This window comes from Pundamilia nyererei, unplaced genomic scaffold (genome assembly GCF_000239375.1).
Source record: "Pundamilia nyererei isolate P.nyererei 1_Seehausen unplaced genomic scaffold, PunNye1.0 scaffold00031, whole genome shotgun sequence".
NCBI lineage: Eukaryota > Metazoa > Chordata > Actinopteri > Cichliformes > Cichlidae > Pundamilia > Pundamilia nyererei.
The window spans coordinates 1,283,544-1,297,768 of record NW_005187432.1 but is presented as its reverse complement, the minus strand read 5'-3'; the positions used below and the strand labels follow the sequence as shown (position 1 = coordinate 1,297,768).

The following is a 14,225-nucleotide window of genomic DNA, read 5'->3' as shown; positions in this document are numbered from 1 at the left end:
GGGCTTAGGTGACTTAGGAACTGTACCAAAAACCTCCTTGTGATTGCTTTGGCTACTACCAGGTTGCTAAAGTTTGCATTGAAGACAGACTTCACTGCAAACCCTTGCTATCCAACTACCAGTTGTTAGTGAAGATTGAAGAAGCGTAACGTAAAATAGGAACTGGAGAATGTTCATCTTCACGGAAAAAGTGTGTCATACGACTGAAACTAACAGGCTTGAACACACAAAACTTCACTTTGAAAGCAAAATGTCTCAGTTTCCAGTTTGCGTTGCACTCTTCACAGTTCTACAACACTTAGTGAGGAGTTGGTGAATGTTTGCAGACAAGTTAGAATGCTCCATGCAAACTACAGGCAATCACAGCAATCTGTTGGCAATCAAAGTAATCACAGAGGTTTTTGGTGCAGCACTATATACCGCTGTCTGATTAATTTTATCCAACAACACCCAGGAAGCACTTGCCAACTATTCAGGAAGAAAATGTTTTTCCTTATCAACCTCTTGCTAGGTCCCCAACCAGTCTCCAGGGCTGTGTGACTAGAGCTTAGACTCCAGGAAATGTTTTGTCTTTAGTGGTGGGGATAAAGACAAGACATTCATGTAACAGAGTACAACCCGACTCTAACAATATGCTAACTTGTATATAATTTTTGCATGTTTGGCCAGATGAAGGTACCGAAACTACTTGGTTAGTTTTAGGAAAAGACTGTGGAGGAAAAGACTGTGGACTGGGTTAAAATACTACATTTACGACTATCACAGGATAAATGAGGCAAATTGTGTCCATATTTACAAATAAGCAGATCACATTTCATGGCTATTTCACAAATTGTGAAATTAAATTTTGTCAGCAGGTTATTCAGTCAGAAATAAAGTCCAGTACATAACTGCTGCCAATGTAAACCTATGACAAAAATATAAAGCTTGACAGGCACTGAAATAATAACCAGAGAATAACATCTAAAATGCACAGGACTGTACATCAGTGGCATGTAGCTGTATGTCCCTTTTACATTAACACGCTGTTTTGTGCATCAACTGTCTTTGCATTTGTCTTTTGACCGAAGAGCACTTGGCAACCTTACAATGTTGATATATAAAGCTTAAACGGAAAATATGTGAAAACTCATCTGGAAAATACAGATCAGTTTTTTTCAATTGCAGGAAGTTCCACACCCTTTGCTGCACCCTCAGTATTTCACTGAACAAAAAAACCAATTAGTCTGCGAAACCAGCAAGTGTGAGAGCGAGACATCCGTCTGTTTTCCACATCTTTGATAAGGATCGAGTGTCCTACACTGTCACAATAACCCTGCTGAGCACTGTTTTCTTTCGTGCAGGTCTCAGCTCCACTTTACCGAACAAGCACTGCTTAGATTTGTATCTTAAACCAGCATTTAGGCCCAACCGCCATGGCCTTTTTCAAACTCTCTGCACATTTCAGTGTGTGACGCAAAGCAAGCGTCGTCATCTTGTCTGTCCTTTTATCCTCCCTTAACAACGAAAGACACATAAAATTAGATTTGTCATCTTAGCTTTACATTCTACATTTAGCTCTAAATTAACTACGAACATAGCGGTGGGATTAGTCATTGTTCAGCACCTATATTTCTGGTTGTGCAGCTTAATCAGGAATCCTCTTGTGTTCGGTACAACAAGTCGAACAGGAACGGCCGGAACAACGACAGTTGTGTGAGGTAAAGAAAAAGTAGACACAAAAGGCTGCTGTACTTAGCAGTTAAAAATATATCCTCGTTCCTTGTCTTTAAAATGACATTAAATACACACTGCACTCGACTCAGTATTAAACAGAATAAATCTATTTCAGCGTTTTTCCATAAGCGCAAAAAAAAAGAAAAAAGGAAAATCAGGCCTCCCTTTTCCTTTTAAGCCGTCACTGCGTTCCTCGGGTCCCACAGGAAAAGCTCCAGATTAAATCACTTCCTCACACATTGTGATACTGTGGAGGCTGGACCACACTGTCCCTGTAACTAGTTAATGCATTGTTTTGATTTGGCTGTTGTTTTTTTTACACACTAATAGGAAATTTGGGGAAATACATTTATTTTTTCTACCCAGTTATAGACTGATAAAGCTCCCTGATCTGTGTGTTACGTATGGAGACAGAGGTAAAGGAGCATTGTTCTTCCTAGAACTGAGGGCTTCTGGACTGAGATCTCAGATGTAGTATATCCACCTGATTATCACTAGATATAATTTAACTTAATGTTATTTTTTTATGCTAGAATATAAGAAGTTTTATGAAGGAGCATAAAAGTGATTTACTTGCATTCCTGATCAGAAAATTTAATTTTGATGTTTGAATGTTATGTTTGATTCATTTCTGGCCTCTCACTTAAGTCCAGTATACTGTCTCAAATTCAAGTATGAAAAATTTAGTTCAGTGAATTCAGTTATTTCAGTTGTAAACAAGTCTTTGAAAGATTTCTGAAATATTTGTGTTTTCTTAGTTTTTTGACAGGTGGTCTAAGAAATTTGTAAGGTACTCTATGTTGGATGCTTGTAGTAAAAGCCAAAGGTCTAAATTGTGTGTATAAAGCCTGCGAGCCAAAAACCCAGGCTTCATTCTGCTTTTAGCATTTGTTTTTCTCTTTTGTTTCTCCTCTAGGTGCTGTATAAATGTCATATAGAGTGGGTAATCGTAATATGGTCTAAGCACACAGCTATAGCTGCGGGCACAACAGCCTCACTCCTGCTGTTCAAATCTGCTCCTTCTACAGGGCAGCCAATCAGAAGAAACTTGGCTTAAAGGGAGATAAAAAAAAGTCTTGTTTCAGACATAGAAGAGCTGACCAACATAACAGGTCTTCTTTCGATGAAGGGCAAAGAGCTATCTGGCTTTGCCCAGGTTAGACATCAACATACTAGCACCTTAAAAAGGCCCAGTCAAACCAGAATACTGAAAACATTAAATTTGTATACATTTAGTTACCCAAATTTATGCCTCAAAGCAAGCCAACACAGCAGTGCTGGTTTTGAAAGAAACCAAATTAGTGTAAAGTAGATGTTTTTCTGTGGGTTAAGAACAGGCGCATCAGTGTCGGCTGCATTTGACTTACAGGAAGTCCTTCACTGCTAATTTAAACTGCACTGTTATCAATGCTGTGCTTTTCCACCTATGACAAGTCAACATGTCCACTGTAAAAAACAACAACATGTATTTCTGCCTCTGATCACTGACACTAATACATGTATGAATTTATTTCTAAATAAGCTTTGGACTAGCATTAGCATCTTCATGTTAGCGCTTCCCTGTTAGATGTAAAACTGTTATCAAACCTCCAAAACTAATTACAGAAATCTTGGTATTTCCAGGCTTTTAAACTTAAAAACGTAACTTTATTTATTCCAGACACAGAAGCAGAAATAAAAAACTTCTAAAATACCATGGCGTGAGCATGCATCGAAGCCATGACAGATTTGTCATTTATTGAGCTACAGTGTTGTTTCTGCTTAACTTTAGTTTCTGCATTTATCAGATAGGGCAGTACAGACAGAGCAGGCCCTGCTGTATCTTTATGCTATGGGAGGCTAACTTCTAGAAACTTTCTGTGTGTTATGACACAAGTATATGACTATTTTAAGGAAAACTCTTTTCAGATATTTGAGAGAATCAAGTGGATCAGTTGCCAAACCAACTGAGACTAGGTAGTTCTGCTCTGATGAAATAAAAAAGAAGACAGACAAAAACACAAAGAAGGACAGAAACCTGTAGTAACTTTGGCAGGAATATCTTAAGACCTCATCATGCAGGAAGTTGGTTTGAAGGCACCATGTGAATGCCACAAATATTCTAATAAAGATTTTTTAAAGTATTTCCTGTAATGCTGATCTATTCTTTGGTGGAAGATGATGTCGCCACATTCTCGTACTCGCCATGGTCCGAGTCCTCCAGTTCGATACCTGGCACCAGGTTGTAGTACTCGGTTGACTGAGTCATGTAAGCTTTCTCCCTGTCAGCTGAGTCTTTCATCACTTCTGTGACACTCACCGTGTCCAGCTCTGTATTATTGGCCCCATCAGGCTCCTGGGAGCCTTGCCTCTCCTCTGTGGAGCTGGAGCGGCACGAGGTGACTCGGGGAAGAGACTCTACTGAGCCCAGCTTGATCTCCACTTCTTCATAGATGTCCCTGGTGCTGCCCAGGAGGGCGGATGCTGGGCGAAGCAGCAGCTGGTTCTTCAGGATCCCCTCTCCAGCTTTACCCTGCTCAGCCGCTGAAGGCTGCTGTTTGCTGCGATGCTTCTGGCCGTTGGAGCTGGAACTGTGAGGCCTCTTTTTTGAGCTGCTGAAAGTAGGCACTTCTTTTTTCTTCCTCGTCCTCCCACAGCACCAGCAGAGTAGCAAGGTGGACAGGACGAGGAGGGGAAGGACAATGAAGAGCGCTGTGAGGCCGGCTGGCCGACACGCATCGGTAACCTTCACCGACAACACAGTCCTGCCGGCCAGGTGCCAGGGAGAGAAGCAGGTCATGTTCCAAAGCAGATCCTGCAGTTTGATGGTGCGATTAGCCTCCCTTCTTGCCTCCAGGCCTTCCACTAACAAGCAAGAGCAGTCCCAGCGGTTCCCATCCAGCTCCAACTTTTGAAGCCTCGGATTGTCCAATATAGAGCTAGGGAGGAAATTTAGCTGGTTTTCTTGTAGAAACAACTTCTGGAGGTTGTTGGAGTCCTTTAGAAAGTCCCCAGGAAGCTCCTGAAGTAAGTTCCCAGCCAGATCCAGCTCCTTCAGACTGGGCTGTCTCCCCAGAAACCCACTTGGTAACATTTTTAGTCTATTATGACTCAAAAAGACCTTCTGCAATGCAGAGGCCCCAGAAGCCTCTTCGCCACTGATATCGAGAGAGCTGATATTACAGTTGGAGAGATCCAGTGTCACTATGTTTGTTTCATTGGTAAACAGAGACCAGTCCACACGGGTGAAAGCAGATCCAGAGTAGTTCAGGCAACACACATCAGCAGGAACCTTGGAGGGAAACTGGGACATAATGGTGGCTCCTGGACAAACACATCCAACAGCAAGTCCTGTCTTCACTAGCAATATGAAAATCAGCCGGAGACTCCACTGGAAAACCATCTCTGAAACAGAAAAGACTGTTAATCCCAGCACAGAAAACATGACTTCATCACTACATATTGGTGCTCTGTCTGTTACTCCACCCTACCTGTTTCCTTGTCTCTAGGAAGGGATCCACTTTATGTTGGCTAACAGAGCTGGAATTATAGTTGTAAACCTAGCAGCTCCTCCTCCAGGTTGCTGTGAGGATCGCAGGAGTTGGCATGGTGACGCGAATCACTGGGGATCAGTTGCTAGCTGTGAGAGAGGAAACAGATGCTTCTATGACTCTCACATGAAAGTAATCTCTTAACTGGCAGATGGGAGTTACACATGCATGAGTGGAGTGAAAAACCGGACACTAATCTGAGAAGAAGGTTATCTACACAGACTTAGACCCCCTCAAATCTGGATCTATGTCTCACTTTAATGCCAACATGTCAATAAACTTGCTCTTTGAAACAACCTCCAGCATTTTGGTGTTTATGGTTGAAGTTGATTTAACTGTGTGTTTGTGTAAACCTGCTTGTAATAATTTACTTTGTAAGGTAAATACAGTAGTACTTAATAGTTCAGTTTAAGCCTGAATTTTTGTTCATTATGGTCACAAAAATGAAGCAGGGTTTCCCACAGATTCTGAGTCTATTTGTGGAAGTTGGGGCCGAGCATGTGTGTGTGTGCACTCGACGGGGGCACATGCACACTTTTTAAGTAAATAAACTGAAAAGACTACTTGGTGACAAATAAATAACAGATTAATAAAAGCAGCAGTTTGTGAGCATGAACTCTGTGGACATGAGCTGCACTTGCTCAAGGCAGCTTTGATTCACAGTAACTGTACCTGTAACTTGTACCATACAGAGTTTATATAAACCATGCAGATAAATATAAATAGCATCCATAGCAGATTTTAGCTATTCCCAGTTTGTGTTCTTTCTGTTAAATTTGGGGCTTGAAAAGCCCACATATTGTTGCTGTGATGGTTTTTCCAGAATCCTCAGTGACTCTTTGGACCACCGGGATAAAAATATGCCCTCCAATGAAGATAAATGAGATTTAGAACCTGTTTACAACATTTCTTGGAGCGAAAAATCTGTCTGTGCAATCAGCGAGCTGAATATTTTTACTTCCAGATGTAGAAGAGTCTGTGGGGATTCTTCAGAACAACAGTAAGTGCTTTTAAATGACCTTCTGGTGCATTTAAACTTCGCTGGTTAATTTAGTTTTGGAAAAACAAATGGTTAGCTCAGTGAATATATGCTCTTAATGTCTGTGTAGGGCACAAACTGGACTTAACTTGAACAGCAAAATACAAATGTGCTATTTTTATCCATAAATATAAACTTTGTTTTGTAGCGTCTGGACAGGTTCATTTTGAAAATGTACGGGAATAAACAATTTCACAGCACGTATAGTAAAAAACGAAGATGACTCAGAGGATGGTACCCAAAATGTCTTATTTCACTGTAATTTCACTCCATCGTAATTACTTTAAACTCAGGTTTCATCCCTGCCGTGTGTCTGGCTGGGAGAACGTGACACGACAATATTTTGGAAAACCTGCACTTGGAGACACAAATAAACTAATTGCTGGTCACTTCCTAAAACTCACATGTGTACTGTGACGCCGCCTGAACATGAAAGCGCATGTGGTCGGCATAAACAAGGCCTTTCTTTTCCAAATGACTTACATGTGAAGCGGGCAGGATGACACCAGCCGGGACGGAGACTGTGTTTGTTTCGCCCGCCAAAAAAAGGAATGCGATAAATTATCAAACAAAAAAGCAAGACCCACCGGGTCTGCCTGTAGACCTCATGTAACCATGGCAACCAACATTTGAAACCAACTTAAGGTAGGGACGGGCTTATCCCAAATAACCTTCACACAACTAAGTTACATGGTAACAACTGGCAACTAGTTACGGTTTCTTCCTGGGTTTAAACCTGAGCAGGGACCTTCTGGGTAGAGTGTGCATGTTCTCCCCGTGACTTTTATCTCAACTTATTGTTGCTCTTTGCTCACAAGCTCAAAATCTATTAGTTGTTCCTTGTACAAGACCAGGGGGTTAGGGCCTTGCAGTCTGTGACTCCAAGGCTCTGGAACAGATTACGACTCCAACTCTGTTTAGCTGACTGAAACTTTTCTGTTTAATCAGGCTTTTTTAATTTGTTTTGTTTTCATTTAACATGGTTCTCGTCTTATATTAATTGTGTTTTAATTCTTGTACGTGCTTTGTGACTTTTATGCCTGTGAAATGTGCTACAGATATAAACTTTACTTACTTTGGATCCCTGGTTTCTCCTACCCCGCCTATCTCAGCTCAGGACACTCTCACCAAAGAGATTCCTAATCTCAGCCAAACTCCATATGCCAGAATTAAACAAGTGATAGAGAATTTATCTGAAACCTTCTAAAACAGGGGTCCCCAATCCCAGTCCACAAGGGCCGGTGTCCCTGCAGGTTTTAGATCTCACCCTGGGTCAACACACCTGAATCACATGATTAGTTCATTACCAGGCCTCTGGAGAACTTCAAGACATGTTGAGAAGGTAATCTATCCATTTAAATCAGCTGTGATGGATCAAGGACACATCTAAAACCTGCAGGGACACCGGCCCGCGTGGACTGGGATTGGGGACCCCTGTTCTAAAAGAAGAACATTTGCTTTTCTTCTAAGCTGTTCTCTGGATTTTGGACCTTTGTTTGGGGAAAACAAGACACAAATCTTCAAGTCTCAGAAAGCTCAATGTATTTTCACTATTTTGATGTCTTATATCAAAACGGGTTATATATTGAACCCACTCTATATAGCGACAGCACTCCCTGATAGCAGTGCGCTCCCAAGCAGCGAAATGCAAATCATTAAAACTGCTCATGAACAGCTTGCTGTGTTTGCCCGTTTGTTCCTCTTTTCATTTTCTCTTTCCAAATGTGTTCTGACTGGGAATATTCTGTGTGAATGTGTTCTAAATAATTTTGATTGTTTTGTTTACTGGTTCCATTTATCATACTTTTCTAAATGATTAAATACATTCTGGTAGAAATAAAAAGGGGGGCTAAGGCCTTGAACGGGCCTTTGATGTGTCAGTGGGATGTGTCCCAGCTAAAGAGGCTTGCCTTGAATCGTGCAGTCTCAGAGGCTCTACTGCCAACATCCTGGAGTTGGACAACACAATTCCCAGACCAGAACCAACCAGACATGTCTATAATTCCTGGTTTACTCAAGTGTAGCGTTTTTAATAATTTTCACAGACTCTTCCAGATCGTGAGTGTGCTCCTCTGTAAAACCAAATGTTCTCCTGGACATAAAAGAGGCACAAATGGCTTTTTTTCAACCTTGACTTAAAATATCAGCACAGCAGCGAGGCTCCTGAACAAATGCAGGAAGTGAGCGTCAGTGGAGAGAAATAATCTGCCTTGAGCTGATATCTGCCGCTTGTAGAGATGATCTAACATTTCTAGTATGAGTATGAGGGAGGATGAGATATGGTCGGTATGAAGGAGGCTGTATATGTTAAAGGGAAAGTCTGTATTAAATGGGATCTTATTGCACTTCTGACAGTGAAAACAGCTTCATAGAGAGTATAACAGCTTTAATTGTGTATTTTAATCGTCACTTTAGACTAAAACTAAATTCTTTAATATTAGCATGAAGTGACTTTGAGTAAAACACATCCTTTACAGGGAATAGCTGATTTTTCCCAGCAGAGCCAAGCTGTTAATGTGAACTAGAAGCTTAGAAACGATACAGCACTGCAGGATCTTTTAATGATATCTGCTACATTAAAAAAAAAGTTTGACCAAGATCCAGACCGAATGGCACATTTTACAGTTGAAAAACCGTAAATTAACCTTGTTAATGTTCTCTGTAACAGTAAAGTACTATCCCTTAATAAACCTGATCCAGTGTGGCTGCACTGTTATATCTTCTTAATAATTTTCCAACAGATACATCTGCACTCGGCTACTGATATACTGGTCTAGCTTTAGCTGTCATATTGGACGTAATGGCTGGTATGGCAACAGAGCAACAGTCACTGGAGACGAGTTTCTGGACACCTGATAAATGTAAAGTCATTTACATCATTCTTGTTTTGGTTTGGTTTGTGCAAACTCCTGAGACAAATATCTGTCCTCTTTAGCAGCTACGTGCTCCAGTGTGTTCACCAGCTGGTTTCTAACTTTGTGTCTGCAGTTTGGTGCGAAGCCAGCAGTCCACAGACAGTTTACATAGCTTTTTAACACTCAGGAGAACAGTGAGAGTGAACCAACGCTGGCCAGGAAACAAAAGATGAGCTGAAAGACACTAAAAGTGAGGGGTGAAAACAGTTATATCAGTCATTTGCTCCTTCTGCCGCGAGCATTCCTGGGATGACAAACAGGCATGTTTCCACTTCAGAGGAATAAAATCTGAATAAAATATGATCACTTCCATCTCCATATTTTTATTTTCTCATATTTATTCAGGACGAATCTGGGAACTTGAAGGTCTCCCTGCTGGAAACTAAACATCTAAATCTGTTGCAGAGTACTGAACATGTGACATTCACTTGTGCTGGGATGCTGATTAGTTGATATATGGAGTAAAGCGTCATTAAAGGGGACTTATCATTCTCTATAATTCTTTCTTTTTTTATTATACCGAGGCTCGATACAGCTCCTTGGTTCTGAAACAAATCATTGCCTTTAAGGCAAATTGCTTCTGATTGGCTGCTCTTCACAAACAGAAGGTTTCACAGCAGGCAGTTGGTGCTTCTGACCTCACAGCCAGATCATTGTTTGGGTGGATGACTATATTATTATTATACAGAGCCAAGAGCAGGAAAAACTGTCTTTAAAAACACTGAGCTTTTTGGCTCACGGGCATAATACTTACACTTACTCTGACATCAGTTTTTAACACTCCGCTCATGTTTAATATTAAAATCCAGTCTTCTAATCGTATATGTATGACAGAAACAGACAGAGAGCACGTTAGGTCCGGATTAAAAAGCAGACATTTATTGATAAATCCTCAAAAAATAATGAAACAAGACAGCAATCACCAATTTAAGATCTACCAGTGGATGTTCATATGTCATCATTTGAACAGAGCCTGTATAGTGCTCTGTTTATTTATAATATGCACCATTTCATTTGCATGTTGCACAGCCCTGTGAGAAATCTTTGTTCTAACTGATGGCTATCAAGACCCAGGAACATCCCTCTGAACACGGAAAAGGAAAATGCGTGAAGGAAATAATTTGCCTGGAGTTGGACACTTTGGTTCAAATGTTCACACCCGAGTAGGAGCCAAGTCTGGACAGGTCTTGTATATGTGCAACTAAGTTCATGCAGTTGCTCGTTAAGATAACTGCATGTCTGAAATGTCAAACTCCCATCTCGCCCTGATAACAGGGGCAGTGAAAAGGTTATAGGGTCCCTGCTGAGCAGCATCTGACTGACATGCCTTGTTTGAGGTGTCAGTCAGTCTATGTCCAGTATTCAGTGCAAACATTAGCTGATGAGCTGATCTTTGGATTCTGACACTACACACAAACATAAGTCACTTGCTGACCTTTGCAGATCTTCTGAGTTACGCCTTTAAGAAGATTTAAATCTGGAGAACAAGGATGATCTCACTGACCAGCAATGTGAGTTGCTACATCCTCTCTGGGAGCAGAGCTTCCTCTGAAATAACGGTCTCCATTCTCCTTCATTTGAGCAGAAAATATCTGAGCTAAATTAGAGCTGCAGCTGACCACACACTGGGGTGGGGGGTGATTTGGGGGCTTATTGTGTAAAATTTTAATTCTCCAAACTCAGTACTGTTAAATATACAAATGTAATTCAATAATTACCAAAATCAAATTAATTAAATATTCTAAACACTTTTTGGTGTATGGTCGACTTTCTGAATGTGATTGGATAGCACTGGGTCACATAGGTCCGTGACCACCTGCAGTGCTTAAATCTGGCCACTGTTCACCATAAAAACACATTAAAAGCATTATTGTACGACTCGGACCAAAACAAAGTGGCTATAATTGAAAAAACAAACAAACAAACAAACACGGGAACACCTCCTAAAAGTTAAGTGAAGGTGCGTTTTGACGCACAAACACGCAGTCCATATTTAAAACACATCACCTTACCTGCGATGTCAGCTACAGGCGTGTTGCGCTGAAACCCTGATGGACGACTCGAACATCACGCACAGCCACGGCAGCAGCTCCTCTCTCCTCTCTGCATCCCATCAAGTGGTCCGTCTGAAGGGCTTCCCCTCTTCCAGCGAATCCGGGGGCGCGTCTTCCTCCGAGAGGAGTGTGGAAACACAGCCTCCTGGTTGTGTGAGGGAGTGTATCTTTGTGTGGGTGTTAATAAAGTTAATCCTTACACAATGTGATCCTTTATTTGGTTGAAGACGACAGATTGAACCCTCGCTGAGCACCGGGCAAAGTTTAACTGAAGCCACTGAAGGTGTGTGATGTAGCAGGGCGCCACCTCTTGGTTGAAGTCGTTTTCAACATTTCACCGACTCAGGATCGGATGAATCCAGTGTTGGCGTATTTTAAATAATAAAAAGCAGATAAATATAAACTTGAATTCTAGCAAAATTTTGTAAAAATTGAGTGCATATGTTGTATTGGTTATTTCATGCACTAAAAACAGCTGAAAGTGGCTGAGAAAAATGTCTGACTCGTATAATCCACAACCCACAGGATGCTGCTGTTCCAACAGTAAATAATCAGAATCAGAACACTTTATTAATCCCAGAGGGAATTACATAAAGAACTATTAATATCAAAAATTAATTAATGGCACAAGTAAACACACTTGTCACTTTAGCAGACGTACAGATACTTTGGCAAGAGTTGAATCAACGATTCAACTTTATTACTCAAGTAAAAGTGAAGGAGTATAGCCTCTGAAATATAGGCATTTATTAAAGTCAGACTTATATACTGGAAGATTCAAAAATCCATCTTAGAAACTTCCGATTGTTCCAAGTCCCAGTAATTGTGGCAGTTTGAAAAAGATTTAATAAAGGTTTCATAAAATAACAGTCAAATTTCAGATGAGAGAAGAAGAAAAACAAACTAAATGAAAGTGGCTTACTGCAGAGTGCAATTACTGCACTTGTGTTCATTATGAACCGATTTCTGACAGAAATGTTACACACTGCAAATTCATTCCCTCACTCACTTTAAAATAAATAAAATACTGATCATCTCGATGCCCCTTGTATTGTGGCTCTCCTGCTTTGAAAGGGAAACTGCAAATACATGATTGCAACTACAAAGATATGCATGGGCCTGCTCTGCTCCACAGAGTTAGTTTTTTTAGGACTTCTGCCTCGGCCTAAACCAACACACTCTCAAAATTTGACCACCTGTTCCTGAGACGTAAAGCTGAAAACTTTCCAGATTTTTTTTTCTCTATTCTGAATATTGACACATTTAACCTGGTTTCCCTTTTAAGTGAAATTTTATAAGACTTGGTACATAAATATTTCAGGTATTGTCAAAATGTTGTGATCTTTGACCACCGAATAATTCACTTGAACACTCAGTTTCAGGCAATCTTCTATACTTTTGGATCTGTATGATGCCAGTGAGAGTGGATATCCCAAATATGATCATCTCAGTCACAAAGAAGCTCCATCCATCTGCTGTTCAAGCCTTATGCTTGTGATAGGCAACCAATCAGAAGAGGTTACATGGAGGCAGAGGAGACCTAAACTCATATGGAACTGTGAACCAAACAACGCTCCTTTAATAAAGTGCAAAAAAATATGTTGAATTCCCTCTAAACAAGAAATTATAATATAAAGACCAAAATATAATCAATTCAGTGTGGAATACATATGTGTCAGCAAATTTTCTACTGTGTTTTTCTCCACATACTGTCAATGATCCACTGAACAGCCCCCACTGTTGTTCTGAGGCAGCTCAGTCATCCAAGTCTCACATGAATGCCTTTTGGGAAGTCAAAGAGGCCATAAGCTTTACTAACACCTTTGCTTTTACTATGAGATGCAGCTTTAATGTTTTCTTTGTATGTGCACCAATAAGTTCTTTTTGTAGAGAACGACGGCGCAGTGAGGGCACTTCACTGACTTTAAATACATCACACGTGAAGAGAGCAGCTCTGTGGCTTCAGACTGTGCCGCCTCGGCAGGTGGTTTACAGGCGTCTGGAGGGGGAGCCGAGTTTGGCTGACAGGATGGCGGAGTGTCAACAGGTGACACAAGTGTGCAACAATGGTCTGACATTACAGAGTCCTCTCCAGCTGATGTGGGAAGGTTACGCTCCAAAGGAGGCTGCGCTGACCTCTGCTGGGGAGCACAGGGAGTGAAAAAGGATGATGACGATGATGCAGGTGCCCTGATTTCTGCCGAAGGTGGCACTGTATCACATGTGTTTCGACATCCAGTTACGTGTAATGTCATATCCTCTTTGCGCATGATTGTTTTCTCACAGTGCGGGCAGTGGTAATGACCCGTGTCTCGGCAAGGCAGGTTGCATCTGCAAATGTTTGTATCTGCAAGGGACAGCCATACATCACAGTTAGGAATTTAGCTGTCCAGCTGTGATTTTAGTCAGTGATGCGATGGCATAAATATTTAAAAATCATGTTTCTTTCAAAGTAACTCTAGCTTTCTTCTAAAGCTGATCTACTGACTCCAAATCAGAGTTGGTAAGAGTAAGTAAAACTGTTGACCTTTAAATGTACGGTAAATGCAACGCTGTTAATCAAAAGAAGCCCACATTTATTTCCTCTTGTCATCAGCTTACCTTGGAAATAAACTGCATTTTTGATGTGGGACTCCAGATGTCTGCACATGGTCCTTGCACGTGTGGTGGTGAATTTGGGACACAGAGGGCAGCCCAGCTGTAAACAATTCCCAGTTTTACTCTTTAACTGGCATCCAGTCTTAATTATGGATGGATGCATCCTTCATCATATTTTTATTTACTTTTTCCTTTATACAAAAATAAAACATATATGATGATGGATGGATGCATCTGGAAAACAGTTTTTTTATTATCATTATTACTTGTTCTATGTGGTTATTTTATAAATTATGAAAGAATAAACTACACAGCCCACATTAGGAGCCGGTTTCCAGGACAGTGACTAGGTTAAATGCCAACCGTCTCCTTA

General features: G+C 40.9%; 1 protein-coding gene and 1 long non-coding RNA gene across 3 annotated transcripts in view; both read right to left on the bottom strand.

The window, feature by feature from the left end:
• Window positions 1–2,299: 2,299 nt before the first annotated feature.
• LOC102196334 (reticulon-4 receptor-like 1) lies at window positions 2,300–11,502 on the bottom strand. Of its 2 annotated transcripts, none has more exons than XM_005728997.1 (3): window positions 11,213–11,502; window positions 5,187–5,335; window positions 2,300–5,100 (listed from the first exon to the last, which is right to left on the bottom strand). In XM_005728997.1, exon 3 carries the CDS (start codon window positions 5,096–5,098, stop codon window positions 3,857–3,859), a length of 1,242 nt encoding a protein of 413 aa, XP_005729054.1. In that variant the 5' UTR covers window positions 5,099–5,100; window positions 5,187–5,335; window positions 11,213–11,502; the 3' UTR covers window positions 2,300–3,856. The 2 variants fall into 2 exon arrangements, with proteins under 2 accessions (XP_005729054.1, XP_005729055.1); XM_005728998.1 differs by lacking the exon at window positions 11,213–11,502 and adding an exon at window positions 6,769–6,822.
• Window positions 11,503–12,300: 798 nt separating this feature from the next.
• LOC102196136 (uncharacterized) overlaps window positions 12,301–14,225 on the bottom strand; it is a 3,197-nt gene continuing 1,272 nt past the window's right edge. The window contains exons 2-3 of the long non-coding RNA XR_311627.1: window positions 13,856–13,952; window positions 12,301–13,601 (exon numbers count right to left, since the gene is read on the bottom strand). This is a non-coding gene — a long non-coding RNA (uncharacterized LOC102196136). The remainder of the gene's footprint in view (window positions 13,602–13,855; window positions 13,953–14,225) is intronic.